At 34.6% G+C, this 24,892-nt stretch overlaps 2 protein-coding genes across 2 annotated transcripts in view; one reads left to right on the top strand and one right to left on the bottom strand.

The window, feature by feature from the left end:
* The window catches only part of LOC138315281 (protein unc-93 homolog A-like), a 36,086-nt gene extending 30,083 nt beyond the window's left edge, over positions 1 to 6,003 (bottom strand). The window contains exon 1 of the mRNA XM_069256169.1: positions 5,714 to 6,003. The gene's annotated coding sequence lies outside the window, so the exon portion shown is untranslated. The remainder of the gene's footprint in view (positions 1 to 5,713) is intronic.
* A 3,524-nt stretch (positions 6,004 to 9,527) lies between these two features.
* LOC138315280 (beta,beta-carotene 15,15'-dioxygenase-like) lies at positions 9,528 to 17,368 on the top strand. Its single transcript, XM_069256168.1, has 2 exons — positions 9,528 to 9,767; positions 15,434 to 17,368. The coding sequence occupies exons 1-2, from the start codon at positions 9,582 to 9,584 to the stop codon at positions 16,808 to 16,810; spliced, it is 1,563 nt and encodes a 520-aa protein (XP_069112269.1). The 5' UTR covers positions 9,528 to 9,581; the 3' UTR covers positions 16,811 to 17,368.
* Positions 17,369 to 24,892: the final 7,524 nt, after the last annotated feature.

Genomic DNA, 24,892 nt, shown 5'->3' with positions numbered 1-24,892 from the left:
GGAATGTACCAAACAATACTGAAGAGAGGCTACATAATAAAAACATCAATACCGACAGATTGAGTGATTCAGTGTCCAAACACTTCAAGTATGTTACGACCAATACACAAAGTGATTTTTTGTTTGAATACCTCTCGAATTTATAAAACTGATTCAATGATGTGTTTGTATAAATAAATTCAAAAGATGCAGATCGTTACCACAATATAGTCAAAGCAAATCCTGATTGATTTAGCAAGAGAATGTATGCTTTAATACCTCATTTGATAATTACGTAATATTGATACCAAGATTTTTTTTAAAGTGCCAGGTATCATTTTATTTCCACCTTTTCTCTTGAGGCACGTAATTAGCAATAAACCATTGGCGTTGAAGTGGCAGTTTTTCTTCTATGAATGTTTTAGCATCATTTTAAGTAACGATATACCCATAGATTTTTTTATGAAAATGTTGAACCAATATATATACAATCATATTTGATTTTTTTTACCTTACTCTATAGATTCTACAATTTAAATGGGTAATCAGGCCTTTAAAGACATCATCAGAGTTTTTAAGTTTCAACAAATGAAAGTACCAGATTTAATCTTTAAAGGGACATGCAACGATGTCTATCAATACATGTATCGAACCTGTTTAATACCTTAGTTTAAAATATTTACAAAGTATCTATTCTGAAACCTTCTAGACAATAAATCTTAAGATAAAGACTGAAATCAAATGAACTCACCCCTTTCCAAGGTGACAGAACTATAGTTTGAGACAAAATTTTATCGCATTGCTTGGCACGTATTTTGGTGGGACCACTATTTTCACCCACCTATTACATCTGTCTAGACAGACCACTAGCACACGACACAAACCAGGGAAAGTTTGATTAACACGCAGGGGTCGGCGGTGCTTTTCTACCACATGGGAAATGAAGTCAAGGTGGTAAATATTCCTTTCTTGAAAGACACAGCTAATATGCAAATATGAGCTTCTGTTGAAGAAAACAAAACATGCACACACTACCATTGCCTAACGCAATAGTCGTGGTTTGGTATTCAGGTGTGAGAGCGTATTAAAATGATTTTATATCAATCTAAAAGAAAGTAAAAAAAATAAGCTAAGACGGTCAACAAAAGACATTTTCTGCCGAATCTCGACCAAATCCAAGCCTCTAAACAGATCAAATTAATACTACTGTAAACCCCTTTGTTTTTGAAACACTGTCGAGTAATTACGTGAGCGAGCTCGAATGCTGATTCCAATGTTGAATAATTGTAATACGTATTAAATGAATGCACGACCGCCAGTAAGATCGCCCATTTATACATTCGTGAATTTGCTGAAATAACGAAAACGCGAAATATCGTGTACGTAGGTATGTCCACTTCACATACTAACCGAGTACCAAATGTTACCCATATATCCTAGTGGGGCATTTCCTCCGTGAAACACTCGGGTTCACCCAATTTTGTATGTTTTATGTAGTTGCCAAAATAGACATGACAACCGTTCTTAATATCTACATTAGCGCTCGTTCTTAATATCTACATTAGCGCTCGTTCTTAATATCTACATTAGCGCTCGTTCTTAATATCTACATTAGCGCTCGTTCTTAATATCTACATTAGCGCTCGTTCTTAATATCTACATTAGCGCTCGTTCTTAATATCTACATTAGCGCTCGTTCTTAATATCTACATTAGCGCTCGTTCTTAATATCTACATTAGCGCTCGTTCTTAATATCTACATTAGCGCTCGTTCTTAATATCTACATTAGCGCTCGTTCTTAATATCTACATTAGCGCTCGTTCTTAATATCTACATTAGCGCTCGTTCTTAATATCTACATTAGCGCTCACAAGACATCAATTTCACTATTTGTAAAATTGTTGTGTAGTTTGTTCGTTGAAAATACCGCCATATTTATTTGTGGAACAGATAATAATATATGTATGAGTTTGGTTTGGTTTTATTAGTATTTAAGGCCGTGTCAGGTTTGATGATGGAGAAAAACCGGAGTATCATGAGAAAATCCACCGCCGGAGGTAAGTACCTGGCAACTGCCTCACATGGGTTTCGAACTCGCGACCATAGAAGTAGAGGGCTTGTGGTAATATGTCGGGACATGTTAACCATTCGGCCACCAAGGCCCCATATTATCTGCCTTAAGAAATACAATCTTGCAACTATATAACTGAGCAAAATAAAGTGCATGTGTATGCAAGGCGTACAATGGAAATTAGCAATTGAAACTTTTTTTTATATAATAATCCATTTTATCCTTCGATATTAGAATAGCCTATTGTTGATTGTTATGACAATGTACATGAAATGAGCTCTGACACCGTTAGTCTGACCCCATATGACACAAATAAGATTCAAGATTCAGTGTATATTAGCAACATGTGCATTAATTTACTTTGATGTATTTCATATTGGCATGCCTACGTATTAAATATCCTTTATGTTGTTGGTTTGTGTTATATCATTAAATATTTATAATAAATATCCCGAGTATTAAGTTTTATCGATTTACTGGCTATAAAATCTGTTTAAACAAACCTAATTGGATAACAACCCATTCCCACATCATAACCATACAAGTATTTAGATCCCTATGTTTTACACTCAGATGATAATATTAACGATGCAGTTATTTGATATTACCTGTGCGCTACACCGAAGTATTAATATTACTTTCATTACATCCGTCATTTATTCACTAAAATTTCAAGGCTTATGCATATGTCACCAATTTATATCATCCGAAAGTCGATTATGACACCATGACTTTTTTCCTTAATCCATCACAAAGTAGATATTATGATAAAAACGTTTTTTTTTATTTATTCCCCTGAATTACTAGCAAAAAACACTCATTTTTATAACATATGAAATCATAACTAAATAAATCTATGTAAAAAAAGAATACAGCAAACGCTTGTACTTGTTCTCATTTACACATTTTCTCATTTGTAATACAAAAAGTTTATACTTATGATGTCTTTTGACGAGTAAATGTATTTGTAATACAAAAAGTTTATACTTATGATGTCTTTTGACGAGTAAATGTATTTGTTATACAAAAAGTGTATACTTATGATGTCTTTTGACGAGTAAATGTATTTGCAATGCTTGTAATTAATAGCAAATACATTCAGAATATCAAATAAGTGTAATCGTATTAATGTCCAAATATTACATTTTAATATTATGATTTCATAAAATTTCCATGTATAAGTAAATGTATATTTACGATCTGTGTGTATCATCTGTATAAATGAAGAGTGAGATAGTTATCAACATGGCATAGCTACATCCCTGTACAGTAATGTAGTTCCTGTACAGTAATATAGTTCCGTGCTTGACATTTAAAATAATAACACATGCCACATGCGTCGAAAAATCCCAGCTATTATCAAAACAAATATGTATCAACACATACCAATATCTATTATCTCAACAAAACCATACCGTAAATCATTGCTAGTATGTAGTACATGCGATTTGGTTGGTTGGAAAATGCCTTTCATTAATATCGGGGTATAATTTTCTTAATATGAATTTTACGTTATTTTTCAACGTTATAACCTCATTTATTACGGAAGTTACCTTAATCATAGCAAAATATTGAAATATCGAAAATTAATTATCATTTTAAAATATATGCGTCTTTCAGCAATACCATCACCTTATAAAATAAAAAAAATAAAAATTAAAAAGAATGGTTCATAACAGTGCTTAAACAAAAATGATACAAAAGTTATATCCTTAAAACAATACGAATTTGAGATAGTTCATCACTTAAATTAGTTCAGTACATCTTACTGTCAGGAGGGTCGCATTAACCAAAACGTTAAGACGTCTAGTTTATAGTCTCTATCAATGACTCTCCAAACTTCCTACTTTGAGTCGTGATGGCCAAGTGTTATCTGACATTCTACAACCAGTCTTCTACCCCTGTACCATAATGGCCTAGCAAATTGAGGTGTCTATATTACACCATTAGTGCCGTCGTTTGAACCGTCTTCCAACAGACATCAACATCTGTATCATGGTTCCCCAACTACACCCCCTCCCTCTTACATCCCACCCTCCAACTTTAGATCATTCTACCACTTGACCACCATGGTGCTTTTTGTTTTTTTATGACCAATTGGATAGAGCAACTAATTGCTACACAAAAAAATTAATGAAATGTTCTTTGTAACTGTTTTGCTCAATCAACACCTAAATGCTATAAACGAACAGATTAGATCGAAGAAACAGCCTGTAATTAATTTTCAAAGATAGTACATAACTCCAAACGCCTTCTTTCAGTAAAATAAAGATGATCCATGTTCGATATCAGTTGAACAATAAACAACCATAATCATTTAGTCAAACATTTAACAGATTGGTTCTTACTCTTAAAATTTTATCCTATTGAACCCGGCATCTTTGTAGGACTGGCAGTTTGTTTGTTGTTACATATTATTTACTGCACAGTATAGATAGAACTAGACAATATACCGAAGTGGATAATAAACTCATTTCAAAATCATTGCTATCTGAGCGGCAATAAGGGAAATGTATTTAAAGACGTAAACAAAGGGTACATCTGGGTAAAGCTTGCTATTCAGTCTCAGGGTAATTCCGAACATATGTAGTTAATGTTGTTTATATACCTGCAGGCGTAAAACTTCCCTTATGACGTATGTTCAGATAAAAAAGCGATGAGTAGGTAAATTGCAGAGCTCAACCATGATCTGACAGTAACTTGCAACAATAACCCCTTTGTATAAAACCGACTGCCTTCATAAAACGACCACCACTGTTAAAGAAAAGCCTGGATAATATGATTGCTCTAATTATTTCTTGAGGTAACAAATAGCCAAAATACCACTTGTTAACAAAAATATGTTTCTATCTCTTGTGCGGTCTTTATAGACAGGTTTAACTGTGCATGTAAAATCCAGTGATCCAGGGGATTTTTCATTTAGATTTGTTGTAACATTATTTAATATGTTTGTGTAAAAGCTGTGAATGGTGAACAAAGTGAATAGTTTGTACCCTTTTCGACAGTAGTTGTAGTGTACGTATATGCGTGAGTGCATCGGTATATAAAACTTCGTGCGTACAACATTATATTACATATCATACTTATCTTACGTCAGTAATCCTATTCAATCAAACATTAAGAGGTGAACTAATGATTGGATAATATTTTTGAATTAAGTACCAAGAACATGTGCGTGCCAGTACTATACAACTGAGAATTACTTGCTGCGTATTTCAATACTTACTTCGTTACTATATATTACTGAGCACGAATTCATTATTTAGATTTGTACTATCAGACATGAAGCCTATACTGCAGTGACACACATATATGACCTTTTAAATAACTTTTATACCTCCATGACAAGCAGCATTTAATGAAATACTTTGCCGATATCACGATGAGATGTGATCTACAGTGATGATAGAGAAAAATGAACATGGCGCTTTGATTAGCATGATTTAAGTCCTTTTCTTCATCTATGAGTCAATTTCTTTGTGTAAATACGTGTGTTACAGCGGTAGCAGCTGCTTATCCGATCATTACCACAGCATGGTCAGTCACGTGTTGTCACGGTAACAACTCACCTCACCTCATGACAAACATCACATGGAAATGGACGAAATGTTACTTATGAGAAAAAAAATGAAAAAAGATTTTAGTAAAAAACATGAATTCACCTTTGGTTGTCTGAATGTAGGTCTGCCGCTTGGGGGTTTAATACCATGTGTCGTCTGCTTCCTCTGGAGAATTTCCAGGTGAGAAACACAAGACCGGATGAACGAATAAAGAGCCTCACTTTAGACACAATCTATCCCACCAAGGTCAAACGACGACAGCCAAGTATAAGGAAGGTAGACGGTCCCTTCTCTGAACACTCCAGTTTTATGTCTACACAAGTCGACGTTCGTGTCCACAATGGCGGACGTAACACTCATGTCTGATGCTATATCGATCAGAACGGCAGGCAAGCCTCAGCTGTATAGCCTGCGTACGATTTTCAATCGAACAGAAACACTCGCAGAGTCTACAAGCTGAATGCATGGGAGTATGGTACAAGCTGAATGGCTATATGTTAGCTTCGAATTGTCAGAGTATCGACCCTACCTATCCACGTATCCAATATCAATAATTCAAATGGTTTCATTTCGTAGTTAGCCCCTTGCTACCCGCCATCAAACTGCCAATGCCAGATTATTATAGACACTATTTGTTCATAACGCTCAATTTTGATACACCTAGATGTCTGATTCGATCAGACACCACATACAACATGTATTTATGTTACTTGGTGAAATTCTATATTGCCATGGACGTTGTTTTAATGTATTGATTCAGGCCATATAAACTTATTATCATCAAATGGTATTAAAATACGAAAAACCCCAAACTCCTACATTCACTCGGAATGTTTCTCCGCGGCAAAGGAAAGTAATTAGTTTCTTGATATAACGGGAACAAGTCTTACATATCTAGTTAAGTATGCATGAATTTCCTATACGATAACGAGAAAACGACTGTTACCTTATTGTAGAAATATGCATAAAACATCAGTTTTATCGAGTAGGACACATGACTTTGGAACTTGCTGAAGGACGCACACAGCATACTACAAACCATTGACAGAGCATGGAGATATCGGCTCATATTTGAAGTCTCTAAATATAGGTCGTCTGAAGTTTTTGGTTCCAAATAGGTCATATTTGATATTTAATCTTTTAAGGTTCCGAAAAGGCCATAATTTGGATTTGTTTGGAAGAATTATTATAATGTATAATTTTTTTTTATATTCTGTAGTTCATGGTATATTCTCATACAATATTTCTACTAAAACTAATTGTGAAATTTACTGGAGTTTACATTTAAAGCAATAAAATAAAGAAAGAATGTGACATATTCTATTTATTAGAGTCCATAATGAAACTTTGTTGATTTCCTTAGAATAACTTCCGATAATTGTTCAAATTTCTGAAAACAAATGATAAGCCCACATTGCAATAACACAAAATTAATCCCAACGAAAATAAATGATTTCACAACACATATTATGACATTGGTACTTAAGAGCATACAGCTATTTTATCCTCTATAACTCGTTATTGAAGCCATAAAAAGGTAGTGATGATTGAAGGCGTTTGATGGATAGATTCAGAGTCCTCTTAGTATTCAGAGTCATTTAAGGACGTACTGGAGTACCCGGACAAAAGAAAAAACGACCAGCGTTTAGCATCTGGTACATGCCTCACATCGGATTCGAAGTTGCGACCTAGAGGTGGCGAGTTTGTGGTTTTATGTGGGACATCTCGAACACCACGGTTCCTTCATTGCATAAAACCAAACCTGAAACTTAAATATTTATATATATACATGTATATAAAGAAGCTCAAGTGCATTAGGGTAGTTCGAAACGACCAATAATTCAATATATATAAAATCAATTCATTTATTTTTAATTATGTGACTTATTCTCTTTTATGAGTATTTTGTAAATAAACGACAAAACATTTAACAGGTCTTTTGGCTAAGGGGGATAGAGCCGGTGAAGCACGACAGGCGAAGCTCAGGGAATGTTCCTGTCGTGTGCCCGACAGGAATCGAACCCTGGCCCCCCTGGCGTAACATCTCCGACACTACCACCTGAGCCAAATTACCATGTACTATCAGATGAGTTATAAAATATATTTCACTTACATGTTTATCTTTACTAATTCCATATTAACAATTTCTTTTAAATTTGTTCTTTTTTTAAACATGGGATGTTTTTGTACTTGAGAAAGAAGAGAGAATTGAGGGAAATATCCAAATATTGATTTAAAATTAAACAAATCTCCTATGAATAAACGTTCCTCATTGTGCAACTTCCGGTCGGTTTTATCAGCGGCAGATATTATCAGGTCTATCTATTTGGCTTTGCCGCTGTTTTGTCCTGATTGATAATCTTCGTCATTCATGTATAGGTCATCTTTCAAATTTCGTGTCGTAAACTGTCGAATGCTTAGAAAAATACTTTCTAATGTTGGCTTATTTTAATCGAATTATAATTCATTTAAAGTATTTCCGAGAATATTCTAGGTGGTCATTGTATTGGTTTAATAGAGCGAAGCAATACTATTATTATATATATTTCTCATACTGACAAACGGGCTATTTTGAAATTCCATAATATTAGCTAAAATGAGTAGCTTGAGGAATGAGAAGATAAGTTTGATAGCACCAGAGTATTTCAATTTGATGATTTATAGCCAAATTACACACTGAAAGTATAAATGAAAATGAAAATGAGTGAAAATCTTTATCACTTAGCTTTTAATTTACATTTTCCTTATCCTTATATGTGAATATTTGAAATTGTTAGCTCAAGTATTTTTATAAAGTATTTTACATTTCTAAGGTATTGTTTTATTGTGATGAAATTTTCAATACATGATACCTTAAAGATACATCGACATTTTATAATGACGATATTTTTCAGATACATGTATAGTCAACGATAACCGAATTAACGCATACACTATCACTAAATAATAACTTACAACCCTTAATATTGATAATAAAACCACACATTAAAATGAAATAAAAACAAAGGTAGAAATCCATATTAAGCCATCACGCACGCAACGTTTGTAATTATTTTATCAGTTAGCGTTGATAGTTATCATCAAACCTAGTGATATGGCCTTGTACGATATTTAACATCAACAAACGTGCTTTGTTAAACGTTCATAGCATTCAAGGTTAATCTCAACAACTCAAGCTAAACAAATCAATTATATTTATACTACAGATGTTGTTTGATGAATGAGTGATTTATGTTCAAATGTTACATACATGTACATGTTAATAGAGTATTTAGATGTAGATAATAAATGTGTACAATATGTATGTATGTATGTATGTATGTATGTATGTGTGTGTGTGTGTGTGTGTGTGTGTGTGTGTGTGTGTGTGATGGTGTGTGTGTAGGTATGTAAGGGTGTGTGTGTGTGTGTGTATGTATGTATGTATGTATGTATGTATGTATGTATGTATGTATGTATGTATGTATGTATGTATGTATGTATGTATGTATGTATGTATGTATGTATGTATGTATGTATGTATGTATGTATGTATGTATGTATATGTATATGTATGTATGTGTGTGTGTGCGCGCGCGTGCGTGCGTGCGTGCGTGCGTGCGTGCGTGCGTGAAAGATTAATCTCGGTAATATTTCACCAGCCCTTTGTTATTACTGAAGTTATTTGAATGCTAAAACGATCAATTTTTCAAAAACATTAACTTCTTGAAATGAACACTCATTTAAGATTGTAATAACAATTTAATTATTTTTCGATTTGTTGCGCGAATTATCAACTTTTATGTCTGTATCTCGTTTAAAATAACGTGAAATCTGTATCTGTAATGCTGTTATCAGTATTTATTTCTAAATTTAGCGTATCGTAGGGTACATTATATATGTGCGGACACAAAGGTTACTAAAACCCGACCACGGATTGTGATAACTGTACATATGATGCATTGTCCATTTCACTAGTCAAGACATAACTATGGACAAAATCTCTACAACTCTCGTCCTTCTCGGGATCAGTCTGGCACTGTGTGGAGCAGCTAATCCACCACAGGATGACGATTGTCCGAATTTCGACGAGTGGTTTTTCTCGAACAACGCAACCTTCGAAAATCACCCGATTGAGTTCGAGCATCCTTTACCAAAATGGCTTCGTGGAACGCTGGTAAGAATATAAATTATACAGAGGTTCATTTCAAGAATATTTCAGTATGTTTGTTTATTTCGAGTCCGGAAAAAATCTGCTTCATGTACTGTACTCCATAATGCTTTAGACACATGGTGTTTTTAAAGGTATTTTTGTGAATTACATAACTATTTTCATTTCATTTCACAAACAATACATTTTATGCTTCCAAATCACTTTTGATGTTTATGTTGCAATGAACATTCTAAATACATTTCACATTTACATTGGTTTAGTTTACGTTATATATACTTACACGTTATATTAACTTATATATATAAGTGGAACAGTTCATAATAATAATATTATGAATAAATCGTTTGCCTTTATTTGTTTCGAAAATTGTCAGATATCATTGTACAAAGACAAACTTTGATTGACACATTGATTTTTGGTGAACATGGAAACAATAATGGTTAATAAATAAAACACGGTGTTCCACAATGGGAAGCGTTCTCAGTTTCAACGACAGCTATAGATCAAATCACGGATAAGTTGTCAATTGAAACTAGAACAACTACAGTCAATTTATACCTCAAAGGTTAATCAATGATTCAAGGATACACACCTTTGAGATTTTAGTCCAGTTGAAGTATTTTTTTGACATAGATCAAAGAAGCCATGAGATTTTCAAATACAATTTATCAATATCTATAGCAAGTTGCCAGTGGCAATTATATTAAATTATGTTAAATTAATATATTTCTATCATTTGAAGATTTTACGGATAAGGATACGCAAAAGGATATTTTTTTAGATCACCTTTTGACGTGCAATTTAACATGTAATTTAAAGACTGTCTAAATGGTGTGTTTCGTCTGTGTAATGATAACGTAATATCCGGATGGTTCCGTACCGTACCTGTTTCTAACTATTAGTGTAACCGGATATGTGTATGTAATTGTATGAGCATGCGCAGATATAATAAACAGAAGAATCAAGCATGGTGGTCTCGTCCTGTTGTAAGAATACGTCTACAGGCCTATATCTGTAAGAAATAACACAAATATTACATGGTGTCAGGTAAAAGAGACTTTAAAAACACACAATGGAAAAGTTAGAACCCCCGGCAAGTATGTCAACAACGGGTAATCTCGCTGAAAATTGGAAAAGGTTCAAGCAAAGATTCGCACTCTATCTCGAAGCCAGCGGAATGGCGGGAAAAGAGGATAAAACCAAAGCGTGTTTACTTTTACACGTTATAGGGGAAGAATCGCTTGAAATATACAATAACTTTACATTTGAAGCGGAGGGTGATGAAATGAAATTAGAAAAAATCCAAAAGAAATTCGAGGATTATTTCTCGCCCAAAAGAAATGAAACTTACGAGAGACATAAATTCTTTACTTGTGTGCAAAAACCAGGCGAGACAATCGATCAGTATGTAAACGAACTAAAAACAAAAGCCAAATCGTGTGTATTTGGAGATCTGACTGACTCGTTGATCAAAGACCGAATCGTTTGTGGTATTCCGGACAATAATCTTCGTGAACGGTTACTCAGGGTACAAAAACTTGACCTAGAAGCTGCTATTACAATGTGTCGAGCAGCTGAATCCACAAAAGAACGTATGAAAGATTTGGCCGATGATCATAAAGAAACCCCAGTCCATGCTGTCAAACCAAAAACAAATAAAAAGAACTTTCAGTTCAACAAAGGTGGACATGTACAAAACAAACCAAAACACAAGGGCAGAAAACAAAATCCGAACTGTTTTAGGTGTGGTACAAAACACAAACCAGACTCGTGTCCTGCGATGGGTAAAACCTGTCCAGTCTGTAAAAAGAAAGATCATTTTGGTACAATGTGTTTCTACAAAAACAAAAAGGTACATGACATTAACTCTACGAACACTGACTCCGAAGATGAATTCTTCGTCGATTCGATAAATACCGACAACAAAGAGGAATGGCGTACAAATGTTGAGACAAACGGTGTTAATATATCATTCAAATTAGACACCGGAAGCGCTGTGAACATTATTCCGATGGACAAGTTCAAGAAACTTCACACAAAACCAAAGCTTCACTCGACAAATGTCAAACTCATGTCGTACAGTGGTAATCGAATTCAGGTCGCAGGTGCATGTGTCCTTAGTGTTCGCGTGAAAGACAAAATGATAAAAATGCATTTTTATGTCGCGAATGAAACCCGTACACCGATATTAGGTATCAAAGCTTGCGAAAAGCTCGAGTTGATCAAACGCGTCCTCAATGTCGAAAATGTCGGACCGCAAACTCTGAAAACAGCTCAACAAATAATTGATGATTATAGCGATGTGTTCGAAGGACTTGGTTGTATTCCAGGAGAGCACAAGATCAAAGTCGATCCGAAAGTCGACCCGGTTATTCATCCATGTCGTAAAGTTCCGTTTGCTGTTCAGGACCGTCTGAAAAAAGAACTCGAACGAATGGAGAAACTTGGTGTAATAATTAGAGAAGACCAACCGACAAAATGGGTTAATTCGATGGTAATAGTCGAAAAGAAAAATGGATCGCTCAGAATATGCTTAGATCCGCGAGATCTAAACCGCGCAATTCTTCGAGAACATTTTAAGTTACCTACCCGCGAAGAGATAATGGCTCAGTTTAAAGACGCCGCTTATTTCACAAAGCTCGACGCATCATCTGGATTTTGGCAGATGAAATTAGAGGAAGAATCATCAAAGCTGACATGTTTCAATACTCCTTTAGGTCGATTTAGATTTTTAAGACTACCTTTCGGCATTTCATCAGCTCCTGAAGTCTACCACAAAGCAATCCATATGATATACGAACATATTGAGGGTGCTTCGACAACAATGGATGACATTATTGTTTGGGGTAGAACACTAGAGGAACATAATGAAAGACTCACAAAGGTACTCGAGGCTACAAAACAGGCTAACCTCAAGCTCAACAAGGACAAATGTCAGTGCTGTGTAACTTCTCTAACATTCATCGGCGATGTCATCTCTTCCGAGGGTATGCGCCCTGATCCGATCAAGGTCAAGGCCATTGAGAACTTCAAACGACCCGAGTCGAAAAAAGACATTCAACGATTCCTGGGTATGGTTAATTACCAAGGACGGTTCATATCCGATCTGTCAACGAAAACAACAGTGCTGAGAAACCTGATGGACGACAAAAATGAGTTCATTTGGGGTGACGCGGAAGAAAGCGCATTTCAAAATATCAAAGACATTCTCAGTACAGAACCTCTTTTGAAATTCTACGATCCAGATCGCGAGATCAAGATATCGTCGGATGCTTCGAAATCTGGGTTGGGAGCCGTGTTACTACAAAAACATGATGAATCGTGGGCTGCTGTTGCTTATGCTTCGCGAGCCATGACGTCAGCCGAGACGCGGTACGCGCAAATTGAAAAGGAAATGTTAGCCATCACCTTTGCATGTGAACGATTTCATCAGTACATCCATGGACAAGATGTCGCTGTGGAAACCGACCACAAGCCACTCATCACGCTCTTCAAAAAACCCTTAAATGACTGTCCTATGAGAATACAGAGACTCATGTTAAGACTACAAAAGTACAGTCTTGATGTGTCGTACACGCCAGGAAAATTCATGTATACGTCGGATGCGTTGTCACGAGCGTATGACACCACTACAATTCCGTCTGACAAAACCGGTGAGGAAGAAATCGAGACCTATGTCGACTTCGTCATGTCAAACGTCCAAGTCTCAGACAGAAAACTGGAGGAAATTCAACTCGAAACTCAAAACGACGAGGAGATGAATGTCTTGGCAGAAACCATCTTAAATGGATTTCCCGACAAAAGATCCGATTGTTCACCGAAAATCTATGATTACTGGAATGTACGTAACGAATTAAGTGTCGTGAATGGAATCATCATGCGAAACAACAAAGTCGTGATTCCGAGGAAACTACGGCATGATATGCTCAAGAAAATCCATGTGGGGCATTTAGGCATCGAGAAATGTCGTAAAAGAGCTCGTCAAGTAATGTATTGGCCCGGAATGAATCAAAGCATCTCAAATGTTGTGTCATCGTGTCAAACGTGCTCGAAATATCGACCGAAACAAGCGGCCGAACCGCTTAAACCACACCCTGTATCTACTTATCCATGGGAAAAAATTGGTGCAGATATCTGTTCATACAAGGGAGACAACTACCTTGTTCTGTGTGATTATCATTCAAATTATCCGGAAGTGTGTAGGTTGAAAAGCCTAAGTTCAAATTCTGTGATAAATGCAATGAAATATGTGTTTGCGGGTCAAGGAATTCCAAAAATCATTTTCAGTGACAATGGCCCTCAATTCGCATGTGGTGAATTTGAGAAATTCTCGAAAGAATATGATTTCAGTCACAAAACGTCAAGTCCCAATTTTCCACAATCGAACGGATTAGTGGAAAAATCTGTGAGCATCGTGAAAAATCTCATCAAAAAGTCGAAGGAAGATGGAAGTGATTTCTACCTAGGGTTACTAAGCTATAGGTCAACACCTATTATCAACGGAAAATCTCCCGCCGAGCTTCTATATGGCCGTACGATCCGTTCAAATCTCCCTATCAACGACCAGATGTTGAGAACACCAGTAAAGGTGAATCCTGATGAGTATCTGAAAAACAAAATGCTTGTCAAGGAAAAACAAAAACAATACTATGACAAAACTGTGCGCGAGTTACCTCCCCTACGCCAAGGAGATTCAGTTAGAATCCGTGACGTCAGAGACACTGCCTGGACAACCCCAGCAGTCGTAAAAACTGAGGTTGCTCCAAGATCATACCTCATCAAAACTAAAACTGGTTCCGAACTTCGTCGAAATCGAAAAGACTTGTTAAAATGTGAATCCCCCGTCAATATTAACGAGGAACTTGATCCTGTTGATGATGAACAATTCTACGATTGCGAAGACGAACTGATTCCGCAATCTACTCGGGAAACGTACGTCAACCAGACGAAACCAGTGCCAGTAACCACGAGGTCAGGTCGTGTTGTAACTCCACGCCACAGACTGATTGAGGATATGTGAAAAAACAAATGGTCAATGTTAACTTGAAATATCAACATTTCAAAATGACCCTTAATCTCAAATGACCTTAATTGGTAAACATTTCACTCCTCAATGACTGTATAAAGTGTACATTATGATTATTGACATTTCAGTTTCAAATCAGTCTAGTCAGTTAATAGGTACAAGTTAATTGGTGAATCAAAATATTGACAATTTAAAGACATTTAAAATCATTAAGTTTAATGGACAATGTGATTCATGATTACAATCATACAAAGTAATGAAAGTATTATTTACAACATGCATAACATCATTTGGGTATTTTCTAAAATATAATGCTTAATTCAGTATTAATATCATATAATGATTTATCAAGAAAATTAATTCCCTACAGTCTTTAAGTTTAATTTTCTTTTTAAGAAAGGGAAGATGTAATGATAACGTAATATCCGGATGGTTCCGTACCGTACCTGTTTCTAACTATTAGTGTAACCGGATATGTGTATGTAATTGTATGAGCATGCGCAGATACAATAAACAGAAGAATCAAGCATGGTGGTCTCGTCCTGTTGTAAGAATACGTCCACAGGCCTATATCTGTAAGAAATAACACAAATATTACAGTCTGTAATTCATAATAATATTAATCCTCGTGATTTTTTTCTAGATCAGAAATGGAGCAGGACAGGTTGAAATGGGCAACAGGAAATTCGTCAATTTCTTCGACGGGTATGCCAAACTGAACAGCTGGAGGTTTCCAGGAAACGGTTCAGCGTTCTTTAGCACAAAATTCATCCAATCGAAGGTCTACACCGAATCTGTTGCTAAGGGCGACATCGCACCTTTTCTCACTTTCGAAGGCGTCGTTCCACCGTTTGGAGAGGTTGAGAGATATGAATCATTTCTTCTAAACATGGACAACACTGTCGTTAATGTTTTTAATTACTCGAACAAGATAGTGGCCATGAATGACATCTGGAAGGTGTATGAAATAAACCCTCTAAACCTCGACACCCTCGGAGAGGTGAATCCCCCGACACCACCAACGCAATACTCCAACCTATTCCGACTAAATGTGATGTCAACCGCTCACCCCGTTAAGGAATACGGCACACCTCATACGTTCGACATCCTGAACACTTTCAGCCTTATGCCTGGTACTAAAGAGCGGCTGTCAGTCATTCGGGTCACTTCACTTACTGGACGTGAACTTGTTGCAGAATGGGAGATTGATAGAACATCTTACATGCATTCTTTTTCCGTCACACCTAATTACGTCATCCTACTCGCTGCTCCGTACTACGTCAACATGAACGACATGCTGAAGTATGCCTCCGTTGTGGGCGGGATGGCCTGGAACGCACAAGATAACGCTACTTTCTATGTAGTAGAAATCAAAACAGGAAAGGTCCATACACTCGTCACAGAAAACGTCTTCGTCGTCCACCATATCAATGCTTTTGAACTTCGAGATGGCAAAATCGTTCTAGACGTTCCTGCACAACCCAACCCATACGCCTTCTCATTGTATGACTTGGCATACATTCACAACAAAACCGCTCGTGTTAACTTGATTGCTAAACCAGTTCTGACGCGTTACACTTTGGACTTGCAGACCAAAAATGTTCAGCGACTTTCTTTAGCAAGTGGACCAAAAGCTCCTTGTGTCGGCGCATTGGAAATGCCCGTTTTCAACGAGAACTACCGACATATGAATTACTGTTATATATACGGCCAGGTAATCAACTATAACGGTAAAGGGTTCAGCCATATCGCTCTTGTCAAAAAGAATCTTTGTGACAACGCCGGAGACCTTATGTATACCGCAACCCACCAGTATCTAACAGAGCCCTGGTTCGTCCCTCAGCCCGGGGGTGAGGACGAGGACGATGGTGTGTTAATGGCCTCCGCTTTCGATGGTGACAAGGGAATGAGTTATCTACTTATGCTTGATCCTAAAACAATGACAGAAATAAACCGTTCTTACATGCCGACTAGAATACCTTTCAACTTCCATGGCAGGTTTTTCGACGCTGTCTACTGATTGAAATACTACAAATAATAATTAATTTCTTCGAAATTGTTTCGTTTGCGTTTACATTTAATATGTTTTAGTGTTTAACAAAATTCGGATGAACGAATGATCAAAGAAAATAAAATATGTAATACACGTTGAATAGAATGTTGTATTTCAATAACGAGCGGAGAAAAAATGGAAAAATATTCGTGAAGCATTTTACAAAACAAAATAAAAAGGATCGTTATCTAAGAGTAATTGAAAATAATAAAAACTTGCTGATCGTTCACAAGTTCTATATGTTTCCGCTGAATGTCTTGTTGTTGAAAAAAAAACTGTAACAAAAATGTTGTTAGCAAGAATTGCCTTTTTTGTAGCTGTTGCTCTTTCATATCATATTGTTGAACTGTCACAGACTCGATAGGTTCCGAGTGTGTAACTCGTGTCTTAAGAGTGAACATTGTATGTCACTCAGAAGCGTCATTAGGCGGAAATGTATGCACAGTCGTCGTTGTATAGCTGTAGACTTTCAATGTCATTATGATCGTTACAAGCATTGAATAAAATGTGTGTTCAGTCATATTGTACGGCAGTTTAATATAACGTTTGTGCTACTCAATACTTAATATTCAACAATGAACCAAAACGATGTAAATATAGCATAATATTGAAGAAAAATATGCAATATTATAATTCTAACTTTAAAGCATATGAACATATTTAGACATTATCAGAAGTTTTCATAGTATTCATGTTAATTTTACGGCCGTACATGGATTTGGCTACAAAGAATATAATCAGACGTTCCGGAATTATCAGTGTTTTCTATTATTTTGAAAACAACAAAATATAGCATTATTACAAATCTGGAATAAGGTACAATTGTAGATAAATAAAGATTTGCAACTTGAAGAATAGTATACATGATTTGAAAAAGAAATGTTTTCACAATGGCATTGTATTGTTATATCGTTTAGAATACATCTCAAGGTATTGATCGGTTTACTTTTCACGTACGCATATTTTGTTTGTTTGTATTTTTTCTACTGTCAATAGAGTGATATCTAGATCTGTCATAGAAATACATTGATCAAAGAGAGAACAGTTTAATACGATTGTCATTCCTTGGTTAGGCGGAGGCTAACAACTGACTTGGATATCTTTATTTTCAACCAATATTTCCTATTCTTTTTAAAATGATTAAACGTACATGATAAAGTTTTTTTGGCGATAGATAAGCCTTGCTACTCTCTCCGGTCTCTAAGTTAGGGTTTAAGGAATATACATTTAAAAGTCTTAATTAATCTAAAAAATAAAAGCTCTCATACAATACATTCTCTCATAGCTATGGGCTGGTCTCATGCCATACCCTCATGTCGCCTGATCATGAGACATGGTTACCAATGCAATACAGCCTCCTGTGAAATGGTGTCAACAAAATATTTTTTTTGGAATATCTTAAGCATTTTTTTCAGAACTAGGCTGGATTTTATATAAAAGATGCAAACAACGGAATTTCCGTTGAAAATATCATGCAATTTTCATGTATGGAGACTTGACTTGCAGTCGCGGTTTTTTAAAACATTATTTCAAAATGATGGAATATTATAGTCGTAAAATGCCAATAAAACGTCGAGGTATGAGAGAAAAATATATTCTTTCATATTTGGATATGAAGGATAGGGATAGTCTACGGGAGGGTCACGAAATGTTGTAAACCTTTGTGGCTTTAAAGCATTTTGTGATTTTCGTGTAGAATATCTCCATCATTCATATCCACAAAAGAAAGACTATTATATTATCATGTGTATGCAAGACGCATTGGTTAACACTTCTTATTACCATTTTATTCAAAATAAAACAATTGTCGAAGGAAGTTCATACATCAATTTTAAAAACTCTCATGCTAAGCAGTTGTATTAATTTTGTTTCAGCATTAAAGCAAACAAGTACATGTACTATGAAGTACAATGTCTCATTGGAAGCAACTTATTTTACTCCAGTATCTGGTAGAGGGAAAACAAACTTTTCTTTTGTATCCTGATGTAGTCTAGAGCACCATTCCCTATAGCATTTATGATTTATCAATCTGATTAAAATACAGATCTGTATAACCACTCCGTTCGATAGAGGATCTGGCAACATCCCATAAGGGGTCATGTTCGATCGATGACCATATAAACTAAACAAAATTCTGGCAGCAGCAATTTGATTGGCCATTTCAAAAGGTCACAAGAAAGTGACCCATAATGGGATGTCAGATTCTCTTATCAAACGCAGTGATAACAAGGATCTGTATTTTAATCAGATTGAAGATTTATCTGCATATTAGGACCGGTGTAACGTTGAAAATGGATCTCCATTGAAAATTGACCTCGGGTCATTTTTCGACCCCGAATGCCGTTGAAAACTGAACTTTAAGCGCACGTTTTACAGCAACCCGTTGAAAATGGGTTGGTGTGAAAAGTGTTGGAGTGAACTTGATGATGAATATCATTTTCAACCATAATGTCCATATCATGTAGATTTACGCCAAATCTATATTAAGAAATATCATTACAGAAGACCAGTTTTTTAGTTAAATTGGTAAACGTTAAAAACGTTAAAGGATTACAAAGTTCTGGTAAATTTATTCATTTTGCTTTTAAGAAAAGGTAAGAACAATTTAAGGATGAAAGATATTTCTCTGAAAATCTATGATACATTTACATGGATGAATCATTCCCATCTCTTTTGATTTGTGTGTACTGTTAATATTTAGGGAGAATGCGTGTATAGGCATGTTGCCCAATTACTATTGTCTTTAACATCTGACAATAAAATATTACGGTCATTTTTTAACAGACCATTTGTTTAGAGTTTGCCACGTTCATTTTTCAACGGTCATTTTTCAACAGACCTACCGTTGAGAATTGAACCTCGAAGCTGTCAATTTTCAATGGCATGTTCAATTTTCAACAGCATTCGGGGTCAGTTTTAAACGTTGAAAAATGACCCGAGGTCAATTTTCAACGGAGGTCCATTTTCAACGTTACACCGGCTTTGATCCCACCCCGTAAAAACACTCCTTCATACAGTCATAAGATGTCACAATACTTCCTCCCATGAGTTACATGTAAATACGTCTAGCACATAGAACCAACCATTGTAAGCGAGATAACTCAAAGTTACTCTCATCTCTATTGTTAGGTCTTATGAAAACGAGTTTTAAATTTATCACGAGAAATCATTCAAGTCCACTCTCTAACCTCGATAATTTCTCGCGGTTCTATGGGTGTTTACCAGTAATCACATAATCATCGGCTACAATTGTCTTCATTAACGAAAAAGTTTTCGAAATATAAAATTGATCATTAACTTTCAAAATGTGATTTTGATATTTATCAAACTATTTTCAGTCTCGTTGCAACTTTGGTTAATTATACAGTGTATAAACTAGTTATTTAGATATGAACAGTCGATGATTTTACACCTGGATCCCGCAATGGAAAACATCTTAATGTGACAGAACGATAAATATGTTGAATTGTTGCTTTAAATGAATATCACATATGTTTTTGATATAATGTTATTCATCTTGTAGAACTAAACAAAATAAGAAGTCATTACCGAATAGTTCTATTATAACACTTTTCAATTCTTGTTTTGAAAATATATTTGCGCTTAAAAGTTTGTTTCCTTCTAACACAAACAAACAAAATTAATCTTTTACCAAGGACAATAACTCTTTCAGTCCCTAGCAAGTGGTTCATAAAATGTCAGTCTACTGATTTAAACCTGTCCATTTTCAAAATTCTGCAATTAAAACGGTTTCTATTTAAATTTGAAATTGATAGTTCAACGCCTTGTGTTATTAAAAATAATAAGAAAAACTCAAATTTAAACTATTTTATATTTTAATTTATGTTGAAGGTAAAAGACATTAACAACTTTGGTAATACTTTCTAACTAAAAGATGTGAAATAAAAGTCACTTTTGATATTATTTGGAAAAATAATTTGTAATTTGTTTTACCGATTCAGCATTGGACATAACTTTGAAAATGTTGCAACGACGCATGTATGTACAGACCGTTTTAGTTGTTATCATACAGGGAAAATACTCAGGCAAGCTTGTAATACTAATTTCAAATTTAAAAATAAAAATTACATTCAACTTGTCAATGAGCTGGAAATGGCCGTTTATTATAAGGTTGTAACAAAACATTATGTTTAATCCGGGGTCAAACCAGTCACAGTGATTTCTATGAACACTTCTAATTAACATCAAAGCTAAGAACATGTTGCGGAAAACATCCTCTATTCGAAGGTAGTAAAAAATTGAGTTTAGAGCTGTTTGTCATACATTTAGGTGTTATAACCTTTAACGTTTTTATGTGTGGATCAAGTCAAAGGAAAAGGCAATCCAAAGGAAAATGAATTGTAAACGGATTAACATGTGTATTTATTAAACACTAAACAATTTCCGTTCGACTACTGAAATAAAAAATTCTTTTGAATAAATACTGTGTGAAAATTCGGACTGCAATGAAGTATAAACCGACAGTCTTCGTCCCGGATGAAAAAAAAAATTGTCAATCGTAAAATATATAGGTATTGCCTTTGTTAAAAATGATACGCGTACATTGTACTAAATATTTACAAGGATAATTGAACTACATTTTTAAATTCCACGTCGTTAACTGCATGCTTACAGAACATGATAAAAGACTGACAAAAATAGTGTTATACACATGTATTCTTAACCTGACTTTCAGATTGCCGTATTCTTTTTCCATACCATTATGCAAAATATGAAAAAAATAAACTATGAATGGCGCTAAAACCCAGTAAAATCATGACGTCACAATGGTATAAACATTGGTGGTGTGTATTGATTTGAGAAAAATCAATTAAAACCAATGGAATCGTTCATTAAAACGCATTTTATCAAATAATCTACGAAATAAGCACTGATATCACTTAAAAAGGTTTGCAATGTTAATTTTGACATCCCAACCCATAAAATCAATCTATTTACAAGCAATTCTTCAGTGTTTTACAAATAACATGGTCGTCACTCTTACATAGATAACGCAGGAAATCTTGCATTATTTTGGGTGTAACCACGCCCTAGGTCACTGATATATGTTCGTATGCTATAATTGTTTGAGTGAAACCTTTGATTTTTGTTTCGTAAACGTAGTGGACCTCTAAAGGAAACTTTACTCAGCAAGAAATAAGAAAATGCAATTGCTTATTTTACTACTCAGACAATTTTTGCACCATACGGGGTCGCCAATTTTGTTTACAAATTCTAAATTATTTGCTGTTACATGTCCTTTATTCAGTCGCTGTTGATACTAGATATATTCAAATGTGAAGCATAATGGATATCAACATGGACGTGTTGTTTGTTCTTCGGATTCCTAGTGTATCGCACAGTCTGACCTACATGACAAAGTGAAACACATCTCTGATAAAAGGATTTATATGTACATATAAATATATGACCCCGGATGACAAATCAAAATGTTACAGAAAATGTATTTTTGATAAATACAGAATACCTTGGTGTGCCCTATGATGAAGTTAGATACAAGACATCCCCTAAAGATGATCAAATGGGTCGAATTTTGAATTGTTCATGGACGGATTCCAGTACCCCAATGTTAATGATAAATTTCAACATTTATCTTTCTATTTCGATGTAGAAGTTAGTGTTAAGGAATCTCATCAGCATTAATTGAACCTGATCATGTATGAAGTCCATAGCGATTTGAACAGTTCAACAACCGCAATACAGGTTGATATTTTAACTGCAATCATAGAGAAAAAATGGTATTTTTTTGGAATAATAGAATAGAATTTATGATATTTAATTTGAAATAGTATTTGGAAACAATACCATGAAAATATTGCAAATACATCAATAATATACAAAAATACTTGAAATAAAAAATAATAAAATATTGAACAAAACAAAAATATTTCTGTTTAAGCATTTTTGTATGTTGCATTTTTGTAACAATCACTTCCCAAAGAATAGATCATGTCGAGTAAAATTGGGTAAGGATTTCTTTTATTAATGTTTTTGAAAAGTACATGAATGTTAATTCTATTTAGACTTCGTCATTAGATAACGAGATTTAACTTTTTAACTATACAAATATTTTAAAAAAATAAAATAGAATATAAAAATGAATTAAATATAGTATGTTTAATGTATTAGCCACGGTTTTATATTTTGTATGTCTATGTACCACTTTTTAGGCATTCATGAACATATCTATGTTGATTATTTGTGTATGTATATGACCTTACCTTTGGTATTAATGTTGACTCGGAGATTGTTATGTTGCTTATAAAGTTTGGCAAAATATGAAACAAATCCTACATTTTAGTAGAACAAGACCACAGGATTCAGTACATATTTCTGTAAACAATCCTGCTGTTATGTTTACTAGTGCTTATAATTATAGCAGGTAAAATGATGTGCTCGCTTGTTTAACCCTATTAGACTATACAAAAGCTTACATATTGAGTACTTTTTTTTACTTTGTCATGCAAATGACGGGTGAAGACTATAGTTTACAAAATATTATTAGGTGGTTTTTTTTGCCTAATATATATTAGGAAAAAAATTATAAAAAAAAGCCTAATGATATAGGCAGGTTTAGCGGACTACAAAATAGGTTGGGCGAAACTTCTGAGAACGTAACATGAGATATAGCTACTTTAAACACTTCAGTGGGATAAGACTATAAAAACGGCAAGAGTTAAACCATTACAAAAATATACAACACGAACATATTGTACTCTCCCAAAACACACACAGACGCATACACGTGAGACCGTCCTTAAATGACCCTAACGGTTAATAGGACGTGAACCGCACCATCCAAACAACCAATAATCTATAAATCGCATACTTTAAGTTACGCCTATATTCTCTCTATTTAATTCGAAGTGATTCTAGAATTGTTTATTTTTCAGACAAGATTCAACCGCAAGAATAACCTTTTTATTATTCGATTAAAATGGGGGACGGTCATGAGGTCATAAGGTCACCGTATAACCTTGACCAGTGTTCACCATCTAGATATATACTACGGTATATATATATATATATATATATAGTGTCTTTATCAAGATGACACAACGGACGTAGGTCATTACTTATCGAGAGAAGACATATTCTGACGTAAGCAGTCTGTTTATTTATCTATACTTTGTTTATATATATCACTTTATAAAAACGTCCTATCTATTTCTACAAACATGATAATAGTCAATCGGTTATCAATTTTGCTCAACCTTGGGATACACAGTCAAGCTCCTAATCTGACTTTATAAGCACATCTCAAGATATATCTGATAGAGTATTATGTTTATCAATTATTTACTACAGAAAGAGAAAAGGCTAAATATTGTGTATAGTGATTAATCTGCAACGAATGTATTTTTCTGCATGAGATACATATTTTTTTCTGCTATATGCATTGGGTTTGATGAAAACAAAAACAAAAATGAAAACTTACTTTAAGGAGAATAAAAACAGAATGATAAAATAAATAAATATAAATAAATAAAAATATAAAAATAAATAAATTTTAAAGATGCTCCACCGCTGACAAATGGTGTTTTTTTTTCACTATCAAAAACAGGATCAGACGATTAGATATTTTCTTCAGTTACAAAAGTTACTTACTTTACACCAACACCACCATTGAAAAGTTTGAAGTTCTAATTATGCTTCAAGTTAAAAGTATAAAAAATAATTATTTGCATCCCGAAAAAATTCCGTGGCACTATATCCTATATGGAATGAAGTATTGATTGCGCATGCACCAAAGGCAAAAGAAATTATTTTATATTATTTTTTGTGTTATTAGACATATATATACACGATTTAACACTAATTATTGTTCAAATGAAGAATACCATTTATGCTGTGTCGGCGGTGGAGCATCTTTAAATAAATAAAGCTTAAATGATAGTTATTGTGTTAAATTGGTTTACAAAATGCGTTCAGTACATAATCAAAAACGTCATGGGAAATAGATTTTACCAGAGTGTAATCAGCAAAAATTTTACGAAATTCTCGCCTGTGTGCAATGTGTCGTCGTGT

This window comes from Argopecten irradians, chromosome 2 (assembly GCF_041381155.1).
Source record: "Argopecten irradians isolate NY chromosome 2, Ai_NY, whole genome shotgun sequence".
NCBI classification, from domain to species: Eukaryota; Metazoa; Mollusca; class Bivalvia; order Pectinida; family Pectinidae; genus Argopecten; species Argopecten irradians.
This window is presented reverse-complemented; position numbering and strand designations above follow the sequence as displayed.